The sequence below is a fragment of the Haemaphysalis longicornis genome, unplaced genomic scaffold (genome assembly GCF_048455015.1).
Source record: "Haemaphysalis longicornis isolate Haplotype H1 unplaced genomic scaffold, Haemaphysalis longicornis Haplotype H1 scaffold_1, whole genome shotgun sequence".
Taxonomy (NCBI): Eukaryota; Metazoa; Arthropoda; class Arachnida; order Ixodida; family Ixodidae; genus Haemaphysalis; species Haemaphysalis longicornis.
Genome location: NW_027526203.1, coordinates 348,302,122 through 348,327,069, shown reverse-complemented (window position 1 = coordinate 348,327,069; position 24,948 = coordinate 348,302,122). Strand labels below are relative to the sequence as shown.

Here is a 24,948-nt window from a genome sequence, read left to right as displayed (position 1 = left end):
GCCTACCCTCCTCTGGTGCTGGACTTCTCACAGCCCTCCGCTCCCAGCCCTCCTCCGACCATCCGCCAGCACTACTGTTTCCTTTTTCCTGGTACGCGCTCCCCGGCTCACAATCGCTCCGACTACAACTTACTTTTTGTACCACCGATTTTTGTACCAAACAAAGAGGCTGCATGAAGCACAGATCTAATGTTTTGCCCTTAAATCTACAATAAACGAGTTTGGCGCAACTAAAAGCGTCCAGCTGTGTACAGAGCCATAATGTCAGTCAAGAAAATGTACATGGTTTAGCGTCATGTGCTTGCGTAAATTGACGTGCACGAGAACACTATTGAGATTGGCTGATTGGTAATACTCGCATTGTGCGCATGCGTTTATGGGCGTGTATTTCTACTTTTTGGTGGTGCAATGCTCTGTGCACACTCCGCACTACCCTGCATTCCGCGTTAAGTGACTTACCCCAAGCTCTAAAGGGCTTCTATGCCTGTAAAGCGTGCATCTCCACATTAGCAGTAGCGATGCGAGAAAGCAGACTGCTTGCAGTCCATCCGGAATACAGCGATACACGACTAACCGAAAGCTCAAAAGGGCTTTTGCGCCTGTAAAGCGTGCATTTTCACATTAACACTATTTATGCGGGAAAGCAGACTGCTCGCAGTCCATCCGGAATACCGCGATGCACGACTAACCGAAAGCTCAAAAGGGTTTCTACGCCTGCAAAGCGTGCATCTCCACATTCAAACTAGCGATGCTTATGTTATGTTTTCGGCTGTAAAATGCCTAAGATAAGCCTCCTAGGACGGCTTGGAATCGTAGCAATCACTATCCGAGGCCTGAGCAGTGGATGAACGCCCCCCACGTCACCGCAAGACGCTCAAATGCCATGCGCTTTTACCCCATCTTTGGAGCTTGCCTCACTCTGATTGTATCGTAAAAAGCGTGTTCGCACCTGGCCAAGGGTCTGCTGATTCTGGCCTGTGCCCACTGCCCGCAATTAGTCGGTGCTTATGGCAACAGCACGCCAACGAGAACTCACGAACGTGTCAGTGTCAGTCTGCGCGCGTTCTGCTAGCTCGCTCGTGGAGCAATGAACGTTACGGGCCAAAAATGGTGAATTCAGAGTATAGAAGACATCGGCAGAAAATGAAAAAATCAACTTTCGAAAAAAAAATGATGTACCCTCAGGGATTCGGACTTGCGACTTGCAAAATAACATATTTAGCGCTCCAGACCACTCTGCCACGAGCCAGCACTGCGGGCGGTGGAAATATAAGGTAGATAATGTATCACCAGTTTACACTTTTATTTAGTTTTAGCATTTTAAGTAGCTGAGATGACTGGTTGTTGAATTACGCCCGTGCAGTAAGCGTCCCCTAAATTTTCACAATATCTCACGTCTAGCAATTGCATTTATTAGACGGAAAAGCATTCGCAGATGTGTGGCGTGCTGCTGACCACTGTGCTTGTTCACCCAACGCAAAAAAGTGCTTCCTGCGCCCTAGTTTTACACTGTACAGTAAAAGTTTCGGTTTATTTTACTTCCTTAGTACCTATATAACTTCACTGACTCTTCTCCTGCCTTCAAGTGGCCTTAGGTTTTCCTATTAGCGTACCAGGAAGCGTCGCATGTGCACTTGGGCAGTGCTTGTGTGGAGCGACCCGGACTCAGAGCTTGATACAGTGTACAAACTAACAAAGTAAAGAAAGGCACATTCTTCCATTCACAAACGTGTCGTGGCTTAGTTTCAATTGAGCGAACGAATTGCGACGACCCGTCGGCTGCCGGCGGACCAAACGTTGGGCCGACTGACTCTGTCAGGAGATCGGTGAGCCGTGCAGTAGCGCAGTCAAGCCAAGTTATTTTTTCCTGACGTTACACGAAAACGCCGCAGAAAATGGGCGAGGATGCAGAGAGGAGGACAGAATTTTCGGATTGATTTTTCTACTGAATAAATTCGCGAAAACGCGCCTAGCGAAGTCGAAAGATGGCCTAGGGACTCCGGTCTACAATTTGCGCTGGTAATCCCGCAATTTTTACAAATCAGTTCAGTGTCCCTTTAAATGTTTTTCAACAGGAGAACTATCAACCGTAACAATAAGCCAGGTAGAAGTCCGGTCATAAAAAAAAACGTGTGCGGACAGCGGTCCTTGAGCAGTATTGTAGCGCCATTTATGAAGGCAGGTGGTAACCAGACTAACAAAAGCCACGTTTATGCCATTGGTGGCAGCCTTAATCGACATACTAACTTTTAAGTGCAGAGCACTTTAGGCTCTCACCTTGCCAAGCCAAGCCAAGCCAAGCGGCTATGCAAGGATATAAGTAGCGTGAGTTAAGGTTCAGCTGGTTATTCTTAGCTTTCCTGGTTGTCTAGGATTAGCTGATTATCATGCTTACTGCTGCTTCCAATAAAATCCAATACAATCCTATCCTATCCTATCTTCGCGCATGCGCAGCCCGGCTCTCCAGGAGCTACGCGAAACTGGTCAACCTCGGCCAGTGTAGGCAATCCAATCAAATCCAATCCAAGTAAAGCTGTTGTTCACGGCGTACCCCAGAGGCTTCGATAGCCAAGTGGTTTATATAGTCATAAGCGTTCGAAACTCGTGCAACGCTGGCGCTTGTTTAGCGCCATTCCCATTGTTTTCCCATTGTTTTCCCATTGTCTTCCCATTGTTTAGCGCAAAGAAGACTATAGGTACATTTGAGGGAAAATATACGTAATTAACCGGCAGCGCCCGCATTCCTTTAGTTAAGGGCGTCCGTTGGGTTGGTTTTTACGATAGTAAACGAAAAATGTGGCAGTGCAACGCCCTCACGTGCGGGGAGAAAAGCACAAAGAGAACAGAATTCCCGCTGGCGCAATTTCAGGCAGGCGGCGCGTGAGCACTGCGAAGGCGGGGAAATTTTATTGTATTGGGTGGTAGCAGTAAGCGGATAACGACGGTACAGCCCATTATGGCGAATCCCTGCTCTGCACTTCCGACAGCTTTCCCATTGAGTGGAACGGCTTTAATTTTGTGTTTAAAGCGAAGCTTTCTATGTCTCGTTGATGACGTATGCTGCGTCACAAATGCACTGTAGGAAAGCCAACTTTCTCTGGCGACGATGACGACCATCGGTGAAGTGAAAGAAGAAACGCTTCCCGTGGTCGGGTCCGTCGCGTAACGAAGCCGGCGTCCATCCGATTGCGCCATTCCGACACCGTCGAAGCAGTTTGGATTTGGAGAGGGGTGCACGGGCGGGCAAAATTAAACAGAGAAATCATGCACCTCTCCGTCTAACGACGGCGATGGTTGAACGCGAAGCTTTCTTTTTGCGAATTCAAATGGCGAAGGGTCAAAGTCAGAGCCGCTGCGATTAAAAGACAAAACTGCATACGAGTCAAAGTACAAACCATCTGCGAGTCGAAGTCCAAACTCAGACGACAACCAGGAAATCTCTCACCAGAAAGCTTCGCGTTCAACCACCGTCGTCGTTAGACGGAGGGGGGTATGGTTTTTTGATAACTGCCCCGGACAGGTCGATGCCGACGTCACGAAACACACGATGCAAAGGGAGAGTAAAAACTTTGGCTTGAGTTGTTTAATTTCTCAGTGAATAAAGCATCGTTTGCTGCCAGACAAGCACTGAGGGCACAACAAATGACCAAATATTCAGAATAAAACAAACTCGTATTCGTCATCATCATCATCACCATGATAAGTCTACTTCAGGACAAAGGCCTCTCCTATTAACCTCCAACCGCTCCTGTCGTGCGCCACTCACGTCCACAGTTTACCCCCGAAGTTCTGTATTTCCTCCCTCCATAGTTAGATTTGCCTTCCCCTTCTTCTGGACCCTTTAAATTTCTTCTTTGGAAATTTTTATTTACTGAGTGATTGATTCGAATCCCTTGGGGCGTGTTCACGGCGTGTCACCCGCCGTGGTTTCGCAGAAATATTAAGCTAAGTGTATTGAATTAAAACTACTTTGAAATTACCAAAAGTTGAGTATTTTTTGCCGGTATTCTTCATCTCCTTCTTCTTCTTCTTCTTCTTCTTCTTCTTCTTCTTCTTCTTCTTCTTCTTCTTCTTCTTCTTCTTCTTCTTCTTCTTCATCATCATCATCATCATCATCATCATCATTTCTATTCGGGTGGTCAGGAGAAGATTCAGATCCTTTAACGGGCGGATGCTCGTCTGGCAAAAAAAGCCGACAGACAATCATGCTGATTGACGCGCGGGGGGGGGGGGGGGGGGGGGGGTTGGAGGTCTGCATTACTGTATTAGCAGTGCAATTTCGGTTGTCCGACACAGTGGTGCCGAAGTATTCCCTTCACCCCCTTCCCCCTATCTTCCCCGGCGCTCCCTCCCATAACACGTGCACTTCCTCGATTACTTGGCCGCACTGTCCTCCTTTATACTTTTTATCACGGGACATCCGGACACTGCATGTTGGGGCTCGGGGAGAGAAGGAGCCGGACCCGGTGGCATGCCATGGGGTCACCAGCTTGCACTCACCATGACCTGTATGAAGCGTGTGCCGGCCGGGGCGTCCGAGGAGAGCGCCGCCAGGTAGCGGTTCTGCGTCAGCTGGCTGTACATGGGCGGCACCACGAACCGCGGCCGGTTGTCGTTCTGGTCAATCAGGTGCACCGCCACCTGAGTCGTTAGCCGCGACGATCCTGCAAGGGCCGCCCGAGTGAGACAGGCCGCGTCCCGTCGTCTGGGCTTTCTTGGGAAGTTAACGGCTTCAAGGAGTGCTACTTATTTCGTTGTTATGGCTAAGACTTTGTTAATAGGAATTCATTCACTTTAAAGCAAGGCCGGGTTCTGTCTGTGACACGCTGTGCACTCTGTCACACTCCCGCAGGCATGCTTCGCCACCCCTAAATGACCAGTCAGTGCTGTAATTATATTTAAATTTTTGGAAGCTTTTCGTGCAGTAGCCAGCTTATGTCACAGTATTGTTGGTGGCTGAATATAGCCGTGTTTTGCTGCTGAAACATTGGCTGAACTGCTAGATTCGTTATTCTGGTCGTAACAGTAAACGTACTGGTGACGCTATTATAGCCAATCACAGCCGCCTAAATAGCTCTCCAGTGGCCATTCCCTTATCTTAGCAAATAATGTTTCGTTGCTGCAAGAAAAAATCCTACCATTCAATTTTCACCGGTGCCTGCTACCGCCAATCCTACGCAGGTGCTTCCTTTAACGCTGGTTTCTGCTGTATCCTTTCCTTCCTATATGCCTCCTATCATAACGTACAGGTTACTAATGGCGGAGTACGTTTTCTGGAATTGTCTGGTCAAATATGACATTACAATATCAAAACATAATGGCGTGTTTTTAGTTCTGGCCTATATTACGTCGCTCCTGCCCGTATACGTCCCTATAGCGCGAAATTTGAAAGTGTTGCTACATTTCTCGCATTTTTTTTTCTTTTGCTTATAAAACGTATTTTGTGGCTGGAGTGCAGCTGAGTGAGTTACTAAAGGTTATTTTTTATTTGAACAAAGTTTTATTTTCTCTTAGTGACCCCTTTAAAGCCTTCAAAAATTCCTACCAGAAAGTCCTACACTCTAGGGTAGGGGAAGCCGCGCAGCCTTAAACTGTGGCGTAGTCGTAATTAGTGACTGATATCTAAACAGCTTCTTCCAACACCCCCTTGATATTAACTTCATTAATTTATCAACATTCCCATTCCCCCCATCGCGATTGCCGAGCACTCGTCGTCACCATGGTTTAACGCATCGCCAAACAACCTGAATAACAAAATTAAATCCAGTTACACCCAGTGCGAAATCTGTTCTTCAGCAGGTTCTCTTGTGCGGGCTCGAACGGCAACGGGCACGCGCCTTTAGAGTTCCTCTATATAGCTCTCGCAGCTATATCGAGTAACTCTACGCGTCCTAGAACGGCAGCGCCGTCCCCGCGAAAATCCTACAGTTCACGCAAAGAAGTCGGCAGCTACACGTCAGCGGTGGCAGGGAGAGGAATCAGCCCGTGCGACACCACTGCGCCCTCTACAGCGGGTCTGGGTACCTGCTCCTACCCCTGCGTGACGCACGGGCTACAGGAGACTTACGAAAAGCTTCGACGTACAACCGCTCCGCTGTTAAAAATTGGCACGTCGCAACTCCAGTTGAGCGCAATGCAATGCGAAGAATTATATGGTACTAGACTGACACTATAGATCATGCGTATGGTCGTCGTGTGAAGGAGATGAGAGCCTCTCGCAAACGTTATACAAGGTCCCGAACGGGTGGTTGGTGAAGTGCTCCAAACAGCCGTCCGCCACAGCATAAGAGTACACGACCACGTGGAACGCAGCATTTCGCGTCGTTCGTTTCTGCTCCTCAGCCCTGCTGCAGAACAGCATCCCAGTCTTGCGGCGTTTGGAAGGCTCTTTGTTTGTGTACGGTGTTCCGACTTTGTTCTCGGAAGGCATCGCGAGCCTCAAGCCGCCCTGGCGGCATAACAGCGTCGGGGAGCCTCTGCGGCCTAACTCTTATTCCGCCCCTCCAACTCGGCCTTAGTGAGCAGCTCCGTCGTGCTGGTCATTATAGCGGGAATCAACCTCATAGACATGTGCGACAGATTTGTATCGAAGAACCAAATTCACTTCTCCACCTTGTCCCCCTCCCTCTCCACCTAGTCACACCTACCACTCCTCCGCCCCCCTCCACCCTCCTCCGAAGGTCAAACTGCGAGCTTCGGAGATCTTTCCTTGGCTGATTCACCAAAAAGTGAAAGCGCGGTGAAGTCGTGAAGAATTCTTCGCATTAAATGAACGGTTCATATCGCTCGGCTCAACGGTTCAACAGCTCAAGTGACTGGGATAGATACCGCGAATACCAAAACAAATCGCATCACTCGCTACACAGGCTGAGTATTTTTTTTTTTTTCACATTGCTCAATATGTGGCGAAGAAATCCTAAATGGTTGTGGGGAATAAGACCTCATCACGAGCTTTCGAGCCCAGGGTCTCTATTCCTAGACCTGTCCCACAAGTGTTAAATGCTGCATTCACTCGTGAATCCAATGGCACGCTCCTAGACTCCCCACATTTTTATTACCCATTTATGCCAAACATCACAGCTGACTCTAGCGATATTGCAAAGTTAATTGTAGCATCGAAGTTACTGTCCTCCTCTGGAACCTGTACCATCCATTTTAAAATACCGAAGCGCACTAAATCGCTCACAACAGCTATTCTAGCGCCCGTATTTCAGCAATCATAATAACTTTTATGCAGAGTGGTACCGGGGTACTGGAATATTAAGTAGCGTCATTCCTTCCCCTGTACAGTTTCAAAAAGCAACTCGCTAGATGTAATTACCAGTTACAGCGTAGATACACTCTCATCAATCGTCAACTACACTTGAAGTTAACGTATCAATTTTCCTTTTTATATCAAACTTATTTTTGTTTTATTTTTCCAGTTATTTATTGCTGTCTGCTTTGCCTCTTTTTTTTTTTTTTGTCTTCGGAGTCCTTGAAATGCCGGCGGCACCTAACGGCTGGAAAGGAAACTGTAACCGCTCTGATTGGACACAGTCACATAGATACTGTGCCATCATTATAGTCAAACCCGATTATAACAAACCCGTATAGAGCGGATTACGCTATATATATTAACAAAAGCAAATCTGTTACGAAAATGCATGTGGAGCATATTCCTTATAACGAAGTTCCCATCGGATATACCGAACTCGGCGCGTCTGCAATTGCCACCGAAATGCGTTTTCTCGGAGCGGCGATTCAGGCGCTGATTGGCCATGATTGAGGTGTTGAGCCTCGAATAGAGCGACGTGATGCCTGACACCTTCCGTAACTCTTTCCGATGCGCAGGCCATCCAGCCAGCGAGTCCGCACCAAGACGGCATCATTGGCGAACTGCTGCAAGAGCTCGCCAACGTTCCAGATGCTGTGCCGAAAGGAGTGTCCTCAGAGGATTTCTTGAGTGTTAGCGGCGATGTTGCCGGTGAGCCCCTCGAGCGCACACACCGTCGCCGATGTCATGGCAGCTGGTGTTGCTGAAAGCACTGAAAGACTGAGGATGTCCCAACGTAAAACCGTCCGATGTTTTATGAAGCGCTTTTGCCAGCCAATGTTATCCGCCAATATTGCTTCAAAATTGAAGGACACGTACTTGAACTGGGGCAAACGATGTCTCGTGGAGAGAATGCGGTGCTATTTGGTGCCGCCAAAACAAAAGTGAAAACAAAAAATCACCCCTTTCTTGCGAAGTAGGCAGGCAAGGCAGAAAGTAACTTTATTGCATGCAATGAATGGATTGTTTTGTGTAAGGTAATAGCATACTCTATGCGTTCGTTTCGTTATGTGGGAATGGCAGAGGGGCGGGGAGGGGGGTTCCGCGTATTGTGAACTCGTAACAAGAAATTCATTATAGACAAATTCGGCTATATCGAACTATTGGATATATCAAACTAATCGCAGCGCATATTAGAGTTCGCTATAACCGGGTTCGACTGTAGCTTGGAGGGCGAAGCGTTTAGATACAGGGAGACTATCTCTACAACTTATCCCGCCAGTTATCGCTATGCAGTACTATGCAGTTATCGCTATGCAGTATCGCTATGCACTTGGAGTGAGGCTTTGAACTACCCGCGAAGCAGAAGAGAGACTTCAGTTTTTAAATTGCTAGAATGCGCAGACGGAGCGGGGAGTACAAGTGGGCCTTCTTTTATTCTTCACCGCGAAGTTCAAAAGCTGTCACTTCCTGCCGTGGGGCGCTACCAATTTGTCCTCCTCCGTGCGCCTCCGCAGCCGCATAGTATTTTTGAGCCTTTTTCTTAGTGCCAGCGTGAGCCCATGCTGCCGGCTGTCTCGCCTCGTAAAGATGTTCTTGCTCCGCGGGGGTTTTTAGAACCAAAACTTCATTACCGCTTATCATTCGTTCTTGGGAAATTAGTGAGACAAGAAAAAATGATCACTCACCGAAGACTCCTCCGACGGTATTCAGGTGCACAGTCAAGAGATACTTGTTCTGCTCTTCGTAGTCGAGGTTTTGATTTTGAACGCGGACTTCGCAGTCACGTTGCTCGTTGTCCAAAATGTAGAAATGCCCTGCCGAGATAAAAGTGATAAGTATAAGTGGCTCATTGAGCTTTACGTAACCGCGTTAAGTCACGCTGCGGTTGGTATTTCTCGTGCTGTGTATGCGTCAGCCGCAGCCAAGACGTAGGACAGGAAAATCAGAAACTGTCGCCCGCGTTGACATAGCTCTCACCTTTTTCGTTCCCGGTGACTATCTGGCACTGTACAGGGAAATTTCCCCGCGGCTTGTTGATGATCGGGAGAGATTTTACGAGAGTGTTGGCCAAAGCGTTCTCTGGAACTTCCACTCTGCGGTAGAAAATGAAGAAAAAGTCGGCCAAACCAGTTGGTAGGTCGCAAATTTCAGTTCATATAAATCTGCGGCGCACAATTCTACAAATTACTGGGTCAGTACCGACGTGGTGCTGACATGGAATTATTGCTGATTTAATTCGGCTATTGTAAAAGGCCATATGCTTTCTAGACACCTCAAAGGACGTTCGAAGCTCAATTTTTCATTGTTTTATAAAGTCATTAAAACAAAAAGACAGACGAAAAATGTTTTTTTAACAACCTTAACAAGCCGCTTCAGCAGGCCGTTGTTATTTACGTGTCTCGCGTAGCCCGAGAGGGAGCTACAGAGGGTTCCCTTGAATAGCAGATGCCATAACAATACTTGTGAATGAAGAAACAATCTACACCAGTTGATTTGCATTGTCGTATAAAGACCCCTGTGTCACAGAAAGCATAATAGAGTTTTACATGACTCCAATGCCAAAAAGACGCTCAACTGAACTTACGTAAATATATTCAGCATTATTTTAAGTGCACCGAATCCGCTTCTGCCTTGTCCGTTTCGCGCTGCATTTTCAATTGTGCAAGTTCCCTAACAAACTCTAATTTCCTAATTTGTAAGGGCACATTCAAGTGACATCTACAGAGCTCGCAAAGGACATCGGAAACCTGCAGTCCGTGCTAATGGCCCATAAAGATATTTAATCTTTTCCGGATCTGTACGGAGCGATCCCTGCAAGTATAAGTGCTGTGTTATCATAACTGTTGTATTTACAATAGTAGAAGTCACACGTTTCATGAATCACCTTAAACTCTTTTGGTGATTCATTATTGCTTTTTTTTTTTTTTTCAGACATTCATGAGACGTTCCGGCATGTACGCTTGAGTGCCATTGTGCTAGTGAGTGAACGGTACTAAAAGAAAATTCTGAAAATGATGTCGTAATCGCTGCAACGTATCGATATTTCATGTGCAGTTGGATACTATAAAGGATTTTTGAGATGGTTTGCACATTTTAGAGTAGAAGTATTACACTGAATAGCGCGAGAAATACGTCCTTGGTAAGCCACGATCTGTCACACTTATTACTGAAAGCACAGAACGGGCCGTCCGAAAATTGCCTTGAACAAGCGCAACAGGGGCAGCGCACTTTCATTTCCGTTGTTGAAACGGCACTTGTTATCCCGCTCACGGGCGCTCGTGCACCACCGAATCTTAATGCTGCCTTTCTCTCTGTAACTTAGGGATCGCGGTTACGCGCTGTATAGCGAGCGCACTAGCGATACTATCGTACAAAGCTTCGATACAATATCCGCACATTACGACGCAACGGTCACAGCTGACGCTAAACGTCAACTTCGCGTCATGCGCTGCAGCTCACTTTACGCTGATGACAAGAGAAAGATGATAATTGAGGAAGAGGGGCAGATAATGAGATGTGGGAATGAGATTAGCATATCCATAGAGTTTCATGCAATAATAACTAGAGGGGAAACTGGCGCTATTGTCAACGCGAACCGCGAGACTGCGCTTACGCTTCGATGGGAATGATGGGTAGTTCTGGAACCGGATTGCGTAGGATCGAAATGGGCCTAAGGCTGCGCACATTGTTTTTTTTTTTTTTTTTCAACGCAACTCTTATTGCGTGGTTCGCTGTTTAGAAATTACATGGCAAACAAATAAGTTAGTAACCTAAAAGAGGTTTTGTGCGAAATAAAACGGCGCGTCTAAATAAAAAGCAAACGCGGAGTCGAGGAGGTTTTCAGAGTACGTTTACCATTTGCCCCCAACTACAGCAGGACGCGGACTTCCTTAAAAGCTATTTATAAAAGTTTCGGCACTTGCAGTTTTTAATTCTAAGAAAAGATTCATGCTTCTAAAAAAAAATAATCGATTACTTTTGGGGAAGTTGTTCTAGCCTGAGTTAGTGACATTCATCAAGCTGCGTTCCTATCAGCCGCCGGTACTGCTGGTCTACTCCGTAGGAGCCGGTGTTCGCACGAAAAGTCTGGCTGTTCCAAGCTATTCGCAACCATCATCAGCTTCAAAAATAATTTCTCTGCCGAATGAGCAGCGCCGCAACTGCTAATTCGCAGACAACTTCGCCGCACACAGCACCTTCATTTGTGTTTTCGTGCTCGCTGTGCCGGCAACGAATTGATAACCCACCCAATTCGCAACTCTGGTTGTCAAACATTCCACTCAGGGCGGCGTCAGTGTGAGAGCGGCATGCAGTTCAAGGAGAAACGTATTTTTGAACGCTTCTTCTAACACCCCGCGTGGGCAAGCAAATGCGTTCATGTAAGTCCAAAACGAAAACGAAACTGTCTGCACGATTCAATCCATGCCAACTTCGACAAGCCATCGAGCACCAATCCGAATCGAGAACTACCCACCGGCGGACGATCGCAGCGCCAGATTCCTGTCTAGCTGTTATTGTATGAAACTCTAAGAGCATATCCGCCGGCGTTGGAAAGATGGAGCAGTAACGGAACAAACTGCCAGCATCCTGGAGTACACGGTGATGATGATAATGATAATATTGATGATAACGGCATTTACTGTGATTATTATCTGCGTATTTAGAAAGAGCAGAATATCACAACCGAACCCTATACTTTAGTACCGCTGGTATTAGCAGCGAAAGGGCTTTTTTTTTTTCGTGCGCAATGACGACGCTGGTTTCTGATCAACGCCCATAGATCAACGCAGCCACTCACGTGTAGAAACCATCGGCGAAACCAAGGCCGGAATCCGGAGGCACTGTGGCGATGTGTTCCACGTAGACTGTGACCACAGCAGTAGCTGCGAGAGGAGGGTCTCCAAGGTCGTGGGCTTGAACTTCGATCTGAGGTAGAATGCGCGCCCCGTGTCCACCCAGCACACAACGCTGTGCTATACTTCGGCCAAAATATGCATGCAGTGCTGAGCATCCGAAATTCTATTGGCGTGGTACTACTCACCCTGTACTCAGAGTCGGGTTCTTTTCTGAGGTCGTCCTTGACGGTGATTACGCCGCTGGTGCTGTCTATGAGGAAGTAGAACGGTGCCCTGCCCTGACCGCTGATCTCGTACCGCACTACGTTCCCCGGCGCCTGTTCGGGGGAGAACCGCTCAGTCAGGCAAGAGGTTTCTTTCTCGCTCAAAAACTTCGTATTTACGATCCTAATGGTCAGGATTACTACCGCATGAATTATGATCGCACGCAGTGTGAATTTCTACTGTACTCCTCTTGCTCTTGCTCTCATGATGTAGAGGTACTCCCGTGTCGTCTTTGTCAATTTGAGCACCATTAGGGAGTCCAGTAATGTAGAAAAATACAATACCTGTCCTGCAGCCATCGGATACGTAACTATTTTCCTTTACAACTGTTTCAACCTTGTATAGAAAGGCTTTCGGCACCATCAAAATTTGGCGACAAACTAAAACCTACGAGTTATTTTACTGAATCGTTGCATTCCGCAAAGCATAGCTTTTTTTCTAGTTGTAAAGATTAAAACTGGTTTGTTATTTAATTGATGGGATTTTTTACAGTTGCGTATTGAACCAGAAGCACACTCTAAAAATATTTAAGTCAGTTCGTATACTCGCCGTATCTTATGAATTTCTCCTGGTTTCAGGAAAATATTTATTTATTTGGAGGAATTTCAGTAGTGGATTGAACGAGAAACAGACTTCAAAAATATACAGTAAGGTTGTATGCTCGTCGTATAGTACAGCAGTCTCGTGGTTTCGCGAAAGTGGTGTGATCATAATTTAACATCGTTTCCCTCGTTATTACGAAAATCAATGTTTTTCTCACTCAAGTGTTCATGGATTCCTGTGAAATTAGATACATGCGCGTTAACCCTGCGTATTCGAGGCATACCAATTTCAACGGAATGGCCAGCAATAAAAGCGTATAACCAGGTGCAGCCAATGACTCACAGCTAATCAGAGCCGTCTGTCATTTTCTAAGGCAAAGTTTTCGGTGGTGCGGGCCGTCTCAAGGTTCCGTAGCGCGAAATGACAATGTGGGCCTTTAATGGGATTGACGGGACATTTTTTTCTCCAGTCAAAATATTTCAAGTAACTTCACGTAACTAACTACCACTACGATTTCTTAGATTGAGGACGAGTTAGTAAAAACTTTATGAAGACGAGCTTCAGGCGCCGATGGTTGGGCGCGAGACCGGTGGGGGGCCTCCTCTAGCCCGGGAAGCCCGGGTTGTACATCATTGCGCAGGGTCTTGTTAGCGCACCATGCGACATGTACGCGGTACGGAAACTGTCAGAGTTAGACTGGCATGTAATTTAATTTAGAGGGGACCTAGGTACAGTCCACAAATTTTGTTGCGGAAAAGAGAACAAAAAGAAATGTCTAGGGTGATCAACTCACCGATCCGTCGCCATCGGACGCCACCACCGTTGAGACAATTGTTCCCAGGGGCACAGTGTCCTGTAGCCTGATCGGCAGAGGCACGCTCGTAAAGCGTGGTGCAACGTCGTTTCGGTCCTACATGGATTGAGACCGCGAGAAAAGAAAACATCAGTAAAAATCTCGCATAGTCCGCAACTGTGATATTCCACGCGGAACAAAATTTCACCACTTAAAATTGTATTCCAGAGACTGTGATCTGGAAAATCCGGTTCTATAATCAGGACTCTGCGCTCTTACAGGAATTCGATTACAAAGATAAACACTCACCGCTAAACATTTTCATGTGCAGCTTTCCCGCTCATGGCAGTCCTTTCAACAGTGATTACTCTGCAATTTTTTTGCGAAATGCAAAGTTCTTTTGCACAGATAATATTTGGGGTGAATACTTGCTTTGTAAACAGTTTCAAGTCGCGCACGTTGCGCGACTGGGTTCCTGAGCCATGGGAACTATCCCATAGAAATGCATGGGGAGTTAGATCTGACAGCGAATTACACAAAAAATATTCAGAAACCTGAAATGTCCTTTTAGCGTTTTAATCTTCACGTTGACTTCTAGCTTTATGCCAAATATCATTTTCCTAAAGTGGTTTTTCTAGGTTCCCGAGAGATTGTAATTTTGAGAGAGAAAGCTGGGTATGGTGAATTCGAATGCATTACAAAACTCTGACTTTAGTTACTGCACGGAAGTAAAAGCCCAGAACTTACGACATACGCTCAACTTGAAGCCCAAAGTCCAGAAGTTGGGGAAAATAAGCTATCAGTGAACCGAAACAATGAACTGTATATCCTTTAGAAATGAAGAGTACGTACGGAACTAAAATCTTGAACTGCTTGACGAGGTGTTCCAAATCGAGTAGGGACATCATGCGTATTTGTCATTTTCATTTTGTTTTACTTTTGATTTGTCAATGCGTATAACTCCCTCGACCGTTAGTCATCAGTAGAGACCGGAACTTTAGGCAAAATGCCTACTTTTTCCTGTTTAAAGGAGCCATGAAGACAAAACACAAGTTTGTGTTATTCGAAAGAGTTCGTGTTTTATAGTGTCCCCAGCGCTTCTCCGAATGCAAACGATGCTTTATTCACTGAGAAATTAATTAATTTGTGTTAAAATTTTCATTTTCCCGCTAAATCGTGCGTTTTCGTGTCTGCAATGACATCACAGGGCCTTGCTTACCGTTAGTAAACCTAGATGGCGCCACCACACCGCGGCAAGCCGTTTTCAGCCTTTGGTTTGTTTGTGAACGTATTTGTACCTGGCTTGTTTTGTTCATGGAGACAATTGTTTCGTGAAATATGGTGCTCGCTCGACAAATGCGGTCACGTAAGACATCGTCGCTTGCGTCAATCGGCTAGTGTCGTCTGAGACAACCCCAAAGCCCCGCAGTCCTGTGCAGCTAAACCAAGCATAGTGAGCGCAGTACCAGCAGCAGCATACGCATCGGTACTTCTATGTTTACGTGCGCTTTCGTAACTTCCACTGTTTGTCCCGACTACCACCCTTCTTAGTGCTTTCAAAAGAATGTGCCCTAATTTTAAGCGCAAATAGCTCGTTCGGCAAGCTTATAAAAGTTCTGCCTAATATGCGTTTGCTGTTTCCGGCCTCCGCCAATCGCAGAGCTGTCTCATGTGACATCATAGGTTCTGTTGCGGGAAATGAGCTAGTGGGTCGCATGGCCATTTCCTTTTTTCCTAATTATGTAGCTTATTTGAGCGAAGTTTACGTTAAAAGTGGTGTCAGTGTGATTCTAACGAGGCAATCTTTCGAATGAACCAAACATGTGTTTTCTCTTCATGGCTCCTTGAAATAACAAACTAAGGGAAGCATTTTAAGGGAGCATTTAAAGCAATAGTTTATATTTCCTATAAGTGCCTGTTTTGAAAATATGGCCCGTCTCCACGTAGAGATTGTGAAGGGATGGCTTGACAGATTCGTCTTCGGCGCGGTGGACCCGTGGCGCGCCGGTCGCTACACCACGACGACGACGAAGGCGCGAAGCTCCTCATGCAGCGTAAGCCCACGCGCAAGCTTGGACGACGCCGGACAGGTGCCGCGAGGCAGGCGCTTACGTGCGCTCGCGGATTTCTGTCTACGCCGGACGGATTTGCGTCGGCCTAAACAGCTCTGCTGTTAAAAAAAACTCCCACCTCCCCTCGCGGGAACCCCTGTGTAGATGCGACGCATAGGCGGAGCGGCGAAGAGACCGCGTTTTATAGCGCGCATAACGTTGAGGGGGACTGCGTAAGCCGGTCCCAGTCGATGACGACGTTGGCGTACTTGTAAAGCGGCGTGGACTCTAGGTGTTTGAGCCAAGCGTGGATGTTGCTTCGCCGGAGAACGGCACACCGGCTATATGCGCAGCGCGCCCGAAGGAGAGGAAACCGCGGAAGAGAGAGTACTGCAGTACTGCACATGCGCCGGCCCCAGCGCGTCTGCCACGGCTATGACGCAACACAATCCAACACAATCCACTTTAATCCAAATCCAAATCCAAGCCAAGCCAATCCAATCCAAGCCAATCCAATCGAATCCAATCCAATGCCCCTCGCGAGAGAGTGTTCGCTATCGGAGAGGAGAGGGGGTGAGCGGCGGAGAGCGCAGCTGGCGCGGCGAGGAGAATGGGGGAGGGGTGGACAACGCCGACGACGACGACGACGACGCCGGAGGGACAAGGCGAGTGAATCAGATGCTCTGCATCTAAAATGACCGCGACACAGCTGCGTGCATGCCGCTCAAGGTCGAAGACGCCTCCCGGGGGAAAACCACGCGAAAATCTCAGACACCAAAGTTTTAAGGGTACACCGCCGGTACACCGCAGTGTGTACACCGCCAATACATCATGGGTGCAACGCCGGCCATGTAGCACGAAGAAGGGACGAGAAACGGAGCTTATTCGCCGCGAGCTCGACATGTAGGTGGCGACAGCGTCGCGCTGCTAGTGTGGATGCTCCGCTGAGCGGCCCGTAAGAATGCACACTGTGGGCGCGCTTCGTGCCTTTTTCCCGCCGTATGTGCGCACGAAAGGTGCAAACAAGAGTGGTATGCTGTAGTTCGGTTCCTCAACGTTCAATGTATAGCATGAAAGCGGCAGCCAGTTTTCATTACTACGCCAAAAAAAAGCGACGACTCATCGGGAATCTCAGAATGGCCGTAATTGTGACAATGAACTTGTACGCTGTTGCTCGTAGCAAGCTCGATCTGTCCAGACTATGGCTTTGAGCCTTCAATAAAAGCATAAATAGAAACAAATCATAAAGCCTCGATCTCTGAAATTCAGTTTACAACGGCAATCTCAATCGCTTTCACTGGTAGCATGACGCATTCTTGCATTCGTGGGATGCCCTGAAATGGTAACACTACTCAACTGCCCCGAAATTCTTTCTAAGAGCTTACGATATTTTTTGTGTGTTCAAAAGGCAACATAAAATTACTGAATTTTGATCAGCGCAGAAATATAAATGTAACCGCTCTAACGGGTCTTTTAAATGAAATTTTAACGACTCTGAAGGAAGGTTTGATGAATAGCGGTTTCGGATCAATTATTTACGGCTTTCGTCGCAAGTGAACTTGCGAATTGAATTGTCAACGCACGCAGTACAATCAACATCTCATGTTTAGCTAGGTTTTCGCAAAGTGACAAGCAGGTTTACAGTGTGCAAACCAAGCTTCTGGGACCTCACAGTGAGCACAAATTTTCTGTTACGGCGGCTCTGTTGACCATTTGCGTTCCTTTTAAAATCTAACAGGTGCCTGCAACAGCGAGATGTGTTTGCATTCCTGCGTATAAGGTCGCTTACGAACCCTAAAGATGGCAATAAATGAAGTTGTGCTGTTGCAGATGTAGTAAAACATTTCCTTTTTATTTCTCGTTGCGAATCAGCGCAACGGGTTCCCGGTAGCTGCTTTGTTTTGTAAACTGAATATCGCCTTTGTCTTGGCATTATAATTCTTGAGGATTGGTTAAAAAATGAAATTCTGTGCATTTAGTTTTTCTTCGGAAGAGGGGGGGGGGGGGGGGGGGGGTCCTGCCAACATTGCAAGAGCAGCGAGAAGAGAACGCATGTAACGCGAAAAGCCAAACTATGGTTATCAGTATTACTTACAATCGAAACTACACTAGGCGTCGTGTTCTGTATCGGTGAAAAAGCAGTACGCATTTTTAAAACTGATTAACCCCCCTTTGGTCCAGGATTTTCCAGGAATTGTGGCTCGCCTTTTTCAAAATTGTATTGAAAGCAAGCATTGTGGGAAAAATAAAAAAAAAAACAGCGAGTCATGGCACACACCCCTCCCACATGTGGGCAACAACGTGCAATATATTACGCGTTTTCTCCTCTTTCTTTAAACTTAGGTCCACCTTAATGACCATATTAGGCATTTGGTTATGCTGAGTGAGACACGTGTCTGGAAAAGGTGATTCATGTCGGATTTGAAAATGATGTCTATGAACATGACACACGAAATGCCACATGACAGACGCAAACTCACAACTGCTTAATTTTACCGAAGAATCCCCCTAAATACTCTTGCGCATCCATAGAAACGTATTTTAAATAATACGTAAAATTAGCAACTCGATACAGTTGAATAAATGTTTGTTCCTTCTCCTCAGTATAAACAACGACTGTCCAAAAATGGTATTTATTTTAGAAAAGGTACGGGAAGGACACGATCACACAGGCGCTTGCGGGTGTAAAATACGTTTCCGGTAATGTATGGGCGATAGCGAACGGGTCGTGTGCAGTGTAAATGTTTTTGTTTGTTTCTTCTTTCTATAAGGACACAGCACAATTTTACAAGGGTGTGGAATTTGCCCGCGTATGCACAGGTCTTGTCGCTTCTTACACGTTTCGCGTACTAAACTGTTATCCTTTAAATAATCACCACGCCACCTTCAAAAAGCACCCTTCGACGTTCCCGAAACGGCAGACGACTGCACTCAACAATAAGAAAAGTGCAGTGTGGGGAAGCAATGTTTATAACACGTTTCACACTCAAGCGGTGTCCAGGGCGAAGATGTTTCGTGGAATTAAACCAGCGCATTAACCCGCAACGGCCGCTGATTATTGCGTTTCTAGAGGAAATGCGCAAGCAGAGGTAACTATGTCATTGCTTACTGCCAAACGAGCACACATATTGGTTGTTTTGTCGGGTGCAGCGCGCGTCTTGCGCCGCACGCAACGTGAAAAAGCAGACGACGCGAGAGCGCCATCCACACTAGGAGCGGTTCGTCCCGCCGCCGCTAGGGGCCGACTGTGTTCGCGCTCGGGGCGAATAGGAATGAGAATCTCGGCACTTTGCAAGTAGTCTAGTCGCGACATCCGTCATCTACCGTGCCGAGTAAACTTTAAGAGCATTTGTAAACCTAGCATTAAGGGAATGAGTTCCAAATAATATTCATCATCATCATCATTATCGTCATCATCACCAGCCTATCTACGCCCACTGCAGGGCAAAAGCCTCTCCAATTGATCTCCAATTACCCCGGTACCACATATTACCAAATATTACCAAATAATATTGCGTGTTGTCTAATGTTGATGATTGGTATATAGAGGATAGTTACTGAATGGTGTTATACCGGTCGCTTCGCTAATAATCTCCTTCTGCAGGACAGAATGGCTCAGATTTCTTGTAAATAACTATTGCACTTCAATGTACTATCGACGGGGTTCATCGGTGTTGTGAAGAGCTGAGAACGTCGTTCAGCTTTTACATGGAATAATAAGTTGCAGTTAAAATAGTTCTTCAAAGAGCAGTTGTTTCCTCTGGGAGCAGTTACCGATTGTGCCTCTTCCACCAGAGCCCGTTGTTACACCTCAAGGAACATAACTAAGGGCGGAAAACTACTACAAAAACACCCCGGTGGTAGCTTTGCAGTCAAGAAAAGCGCCGAAGTCCAAATTATTTGCACCGCGCTACACTTGAACGTGACATTGCACATTTGTGTGCTCATTTCACACTTTTAGCAGTAAGCATTTCAGCCGCTCGGTGCTTTGGCTCCACTCTGACTAAGAATGCTGTGCTCATTTGGGAGCAGCAAACATCCTGATATTCCAGACTAAATTAGATCATGGAGCGCCCCGAAGTACAAGCACGCTCCCCCGACTTCAGAGGACGTTGCTCAGTGTTGTTTTTCGCATGCAATTATCGATTGAAAGGAGGTACAACTTCAAGCAGTAAATCATTGAGATTGGTTTGGTTTTTCATGGCTTTTAAGCCTTTCTCTTTGTGTCAAATCAGCCAGCATTTAATGCAAATCTTAAAATAGCAACTTTACTGTGGCTAGTTTTTGCGAGGAAAATAAAAATTACCTTTTCCAGGGCACATGATTTGCCCTCTCTTATCACTTCAAGTCAAACATTTGTCGTAAAATACGCTGCTGAAGTAAATACGAATTTATCCTATAAATGGCTAAACGAGAGTATTTGGCGCCTTTGTATGCCTAAAAGACACTTTTCAGTGCCTATTATAGGCGTCTAAAACCTAGATTTTTTGTGCCTTGAGTTCCGGTCTCTAGTCATCAGCGTAGTCCTCTCGTCGCGCAATGTGGCTTGGTGCTTCCACGCTACGTAGTTTTTGTAATATCAACCGTAAATAAATAAAAAAACGTCTTTTTAGGGACCTTTTTTTTTTTTGCTAAGCTAAACCCTCTGGGCCTTTTTTCCATTTAATGCAAGCCTGGAAAGGAGTTGATTGATTGATTGACTGACTGACTGATTGATTGATTTTTAGGGTTTAACGCGTCGACGTAACGCAGGCGATGAGGCACACCATATTGGAGGGCTCCGGATTAATTTTGACCACCTGGGGATCTTTAACGTGTGCCGAAATCTTGTACATATGAGTTTTTGCTTTACGCATCCATCAGAAAAGCGGCTGCCGCTGCCGGGAATCGAACCCGCGTCCTCGTGCTCAGCAGCACAACGCCTTAGTCACTAAGCCACCGCAGCGGGTCCCTGGAAAGTAATTGTTAAAGTTCTCGACATTTCTGTGCTCTCAAACCTCAAAAAGCGAGCCACTTCAAAGGCGTTAAAATTGACGGATGGTTGGCTGAAGCAATTTGTGACTCGTGCTTTTGAACTTGTCCGTGTAATAAGGAGAGTTCTGTAGTTGCATTTTCTTTCAAAACGTATTTTTAGTTTTTTTCAGTCACAGGACAACGCCCAAAGAACTCTGATTTGTTGCCGCATTGTCACAATTCTCAAAACACTATTATCGGGATTGGCATGAAGATTATGTGAGCGAGTAAGGGGTCTGTGCTTATACAGCCAAGATTACGAAATTGGCACCTTGAATGAACTCCACAAAAGATCAGTAGAACTCCAATTTTTCTGCATAATACGAAGAATATTTCGAAGGTCACGGATGTTTCTGTTGCAAGAAATCAATAACACTTTGAGTTAATTCACTCCAAAATATGCTTAGAAGTGGCAACATTCTAACTCAAGGTACGACGGCAGAGAGGCGCCCAGCGAACCGCATCCCGCCGACCCCCGCAGCACCGTATGCTCGCCGTTCGGACCGGCGGCTCACCTCGACGGCCACGCGCACGGTGCAGGTGGCCATGGCGTCCGTGGCGTCGTTCTCGAGCGTGCCGATGACGAGTGTGTGGCTGGTCTTCTTCTCGTAGTTGAGACCCGCGATGGTCCTCACCACACCAGTCACCGGGTCGATGGCGAACAGCGACTGGTCGCCCTCCCGGATGGTGTAGGTGATGCTGGGCGTGCTGTCCGGATCGGTGGCCTGCGCGTCGCAACCACGGGGCGGGTGCCGGCATTTCAGCGCATGCATCTTCCCCTCGAGTCTCCCGAGGCACCACGACTCGTTTTCATCACTTACTCTTTTACAACCAGCATGGATGAGGAAGCCTGATCAAGCTTTGGAACCTCAAAAATGCTTTCTAAAGAACAGTTTCCAAAGTGACGAAAAAAAAAATCAGAATTTTGGTGCCGAAGCTACAGATGGTCTATGAGGCGCGCCGTAGAGGAGGGCAAATGATTAATTTATACCACCAAAGGGTCTTTATCACAGGATGAAATCACGACACAAGGGCGTTGTCGCTGTTCATTTCCATCAGACAAACGGCCGCCGCTGCTGTGATTGATCCCGCGTCCTTGGGCTCCACAGCGAACAGCATAGTCATGTGAACCACAGCAGTCGGTTCAAAATAGACGCGAGGAGAGATATTAAACGCGGAATGCGATATTCGCTGGTCACCCGCGTGACCTGCTGCCTAACAAACACGCTGATGGCAAGCAGACACACTGGTGAATTGAAGAGTGCAGCGTTCGTGACCGTCCAGCGCCGGCCGTAGCGTACACACATCGAAGCGCGTACCTTTACTTGGACGACGTTGATGTTGTCCTGGTTCTCGGGCACAGCCGTCTCGTAGAAGGCCCTTTCGAAGTAGGGCTTCTCGTCCTGCACGTCCTGGACACGCACCGTGACGCTGACGGTGGTTATTCGGGCGTCTGGAGCCTTGTCCTTGGCCGTCACCACGAACACGTGCTCCCGCTGGCGCTCGTAGTCCAGCGCACGACGCGTGGTCACCTCTCCCGTCTGTTCGTCGATGCCGAAGTCGCTGAGAAGGGAGGGAAAGCAGCACACGGTTTAGAAATACAGTCCGCGTCTCGCTGCTTGCGTCGGCAGTGCTTTTCATCTTGCCTGACCTTGGGCTGTGATTGCACGCACAATAATTCGGGCAGCTGCTTGCATTGTTTTACATCTTGGCTTGAGATGGTAGGCAGGAATCCCCTTCTTACTAGCGTAATTGTAGTTATTACTGCCCGGCTGTCTTCCTCTCCCCATTAGAGGGCTTCACTGGACTCATTTTCCCAATGCAAGCAACACGGGCAACACATACAGTCGATTTTCTTTCTTTCTTTCTTTCTTTCTTTCTTTCTTTCTTTCTTTCTTTCTTTCTTTCTTTCTTTCTTTCTTTCTTTCTTTCTTTCTTTCTTTCTTTCTTTCTTATGTCGTCTGGACGTGTCCCACCAACCCTCCACCACCCAGATCCTCTACCCTTGAGCAGTGGGAGTGCGCGTTGCAGAGCTGCCAGCTCGAAGACCAGGAGGCCCTGATCTCTCGGGCGAGGATGGCAGCCGCGGCACGCGGCCTACCGGAATAGGATGGCCGCCCATAGCTCCAAACTCTTTTTCTCCCCTACCCCGTCCCTGCTGTTTCAATAAACTCTCTCTCTCTCTCTCTCTCTCTCTCTCTCTCTCTCTCTCTCTCTCTCTCTCTCTCTCTCTCTCTCTCTCTCTCTCTCTCTCTCTCTCTCTCTCTCTCTCTCTTCTTTCTTTCTTTATTTCTTTATCATTCATTCAGTTACCTCAGAGACAACAAATGGACTACGCATTACGTGAGGGGGAGAATACAGAAACAGGGACAGAGCCTCTGGTGCTATTTTATACATTGTTAAATGAACATTATTAGTAAGGAGAGGCATAAAAAGATCTAACAATTGTCAGTGAATGTGAGCAATGTGAAAGGCAGCATGTCACTTCACCACAGCTTGCTCATTTCTTTGCCCGAGGTCCAAAGTTGGTCCGCAAGTCTGAAATAGTTATTTATCTCTTACGTCTCCGTCATACGAAGACTATTTGATTCATGCTGTATTATTCAGGTTGTTGTATAATATAAAACAACAAAATTTACAATCCCTATCAAGTACGCGACCCTAGCTGTGCCTCGTCGTTCTTATGTTTTAATCTATAGCGCTAGGCCATGTCAATAAATATCAGCTGTATAAGGCATTATATATTCTTGTGTTTCTATAATCACCGTTCTTAACATGATATTTAAAATTCCGATGTTGTATTCTTGCTTACCCGTTCCCGGCTATGGTGTAATAAACTTCTCCGTTGGCGCCAACATCGTCGTCTCGCGCCTGGAGCAGGAAACAAAAAAAAAAGGGCGTTTGTCGCAAAATTGTTTAAAAAAGCTTTCAAGTGAACCACATAAAGCACTAAACCAATAGTCAAGTGGTGAGGCAGTGTTTTGACGTACCTGCACAGTCCCCACGACGGCACCTGCTTTCCCTTCTTCAACGGTGAAGTTATAGCTGTCTTGCACAAAGACCGGGTTCTGGTCGTTGATGTCAGTTACAGCAATCATCACAGTCGCCAGGTTGAACTAGAAAGACAGATCGCGATGTCTTTAGCCCACACAAGTGGAAAAGCTAATTCAATGACGAGCAATGTGAAGTGCCAGCTTGAAGCCTCCTTTACCAGGTTGTTCTTGTCTTCTGCTTTGATCTGCAGGGTGTACAGTGCCACTTCCTCCCGGTTGAGTCGTTTGGCGACAGAAACTGTTCCACTGCGAACAAAGACGTCCCAAGTGGGCATGAGAAGGGGATCACTCGGGGTGGCAATGCTTACGGCAACCTTTTGTAAAGTAAACGGATGCGGCAACTGTCCTCTCCCTCTTTACCCTCGGGCAATATATCCGATGCCCCACAGCGCTTCCTCTGAGCCCCTAGCTCGCACCTACGGAACATTCCAGACCCTTACTGCCTCGGATGGGCGGCCACTAGGCGGCGTCATGTGGCCCCTTTTCGTAGGGTGCCTCGATTAACGCGCGTCCGTACGGCGCCGTTGGCATCGAGGCACCCTACGTTCTCACTGTAGGGGGGGAAATCTTACTGCCGGCCTGCACGTGGCCCCCCCTGCCGGCGGACTGGGCTGTGTCGGTCGGTTTCGGCTGTCCTGCTTTGGTCCGTCGCAATGGCAGGAGTCAGTGGTGTGCCAGGCCCACTGTATTGGGTATTCAACGCCCATGGGAGCTTGAGCAACTCCCAGGCACTCTGAGGGCAAGTGCCTTCCAAGAACACCGATGCGTGATGCGGACGCAGGCCCGGACAGCCTGGGTGGCTACCGAGGTTGGTGCTTGGAATGGTAATTCGAACAAAATTTGCGGTCGCAAATTTCTGTGGATCAACTATGATTCTCTTTGGCCGGGGGCGGTAACGCGCCCCTGTAATCCAGTGTGGTGGAGGCCGGGGGGTCAATGTTGCAAAGTGCAACTGCACCAAGCGGTACAGTTTGTGTTATGGTGGCGCACGGTTGCTGAAGCAATGTGAGCGCTACTATGAGGCCGGGGGAGTGGCGAGCCCCTGTAACCGCAGCTAGGAAGGGGCCTATAAACACGAACCGATCTGCTCGCCGAGGGAGGTGACGAGCCCTTGTAA

General features: G+C 47.2%; 1 protein-coding gene across 1 annotated transcript in view; it reads right to left on the bottom strand.

Annotated features, from left to right (window-relative positions):
• Nucleotides 1-24,948, bottom strand: part of Cad99c (cadherin 99C) — a 206,807-nt gene that overhangs the window by 11,759 nt on the left and 170,100 nt on the right. The window contains exons 19-29 of the mRNA XM_077685562.1: nucleotides 23,990-24,077; nucleotides 23,769-23,894; nucleotides 23,591-23,649; nucleotides 22,098-22,341; nucleotides 21,294-21,503; nucleotides 13,715-13,831; nucleotides 12,300-12,431; nucleotides 12,057-12,184; nucleotides 9,236-9,351; nucleotides 8,944-9,072; nucleotides 4,501-4,664 (exon numbers count right to left, since the gene is read on the bottom strand). Coding sequence (XP_077541688.1) covers nucleotides 4,501-4,664; nucleotides 8,944-9,072; nucleotides 9,236-9,351; nucleotides 12,057-12,184; nucleotides 12,300-12,431; nucleotides 13,715-13,831; nucleotides 21,294-21,503; nucleotides 22,098-22,341; nucleotides 23,591-23,649; nucleotides 23,769-23,894; nucleotides 23,990-24,077 — 1,513 coding nt within the window. The remainder of the gene's footprint in view (nucleotides 1-4,500; nucleotides 4,665-8,943; nucleotides 9,073-9,235; nucleotides 9,352-12,056; nucleotides 12,185-12,299; nucleotides 12,432-13,714; nucleotides 13,832-21,293; nucleotides 21,504-22,097; nucleotides 22,342-23,590; nucleotides 23,650-23,768; nucleotides 23,895-23,989; nucleotides 24,078-24,948) is intronic.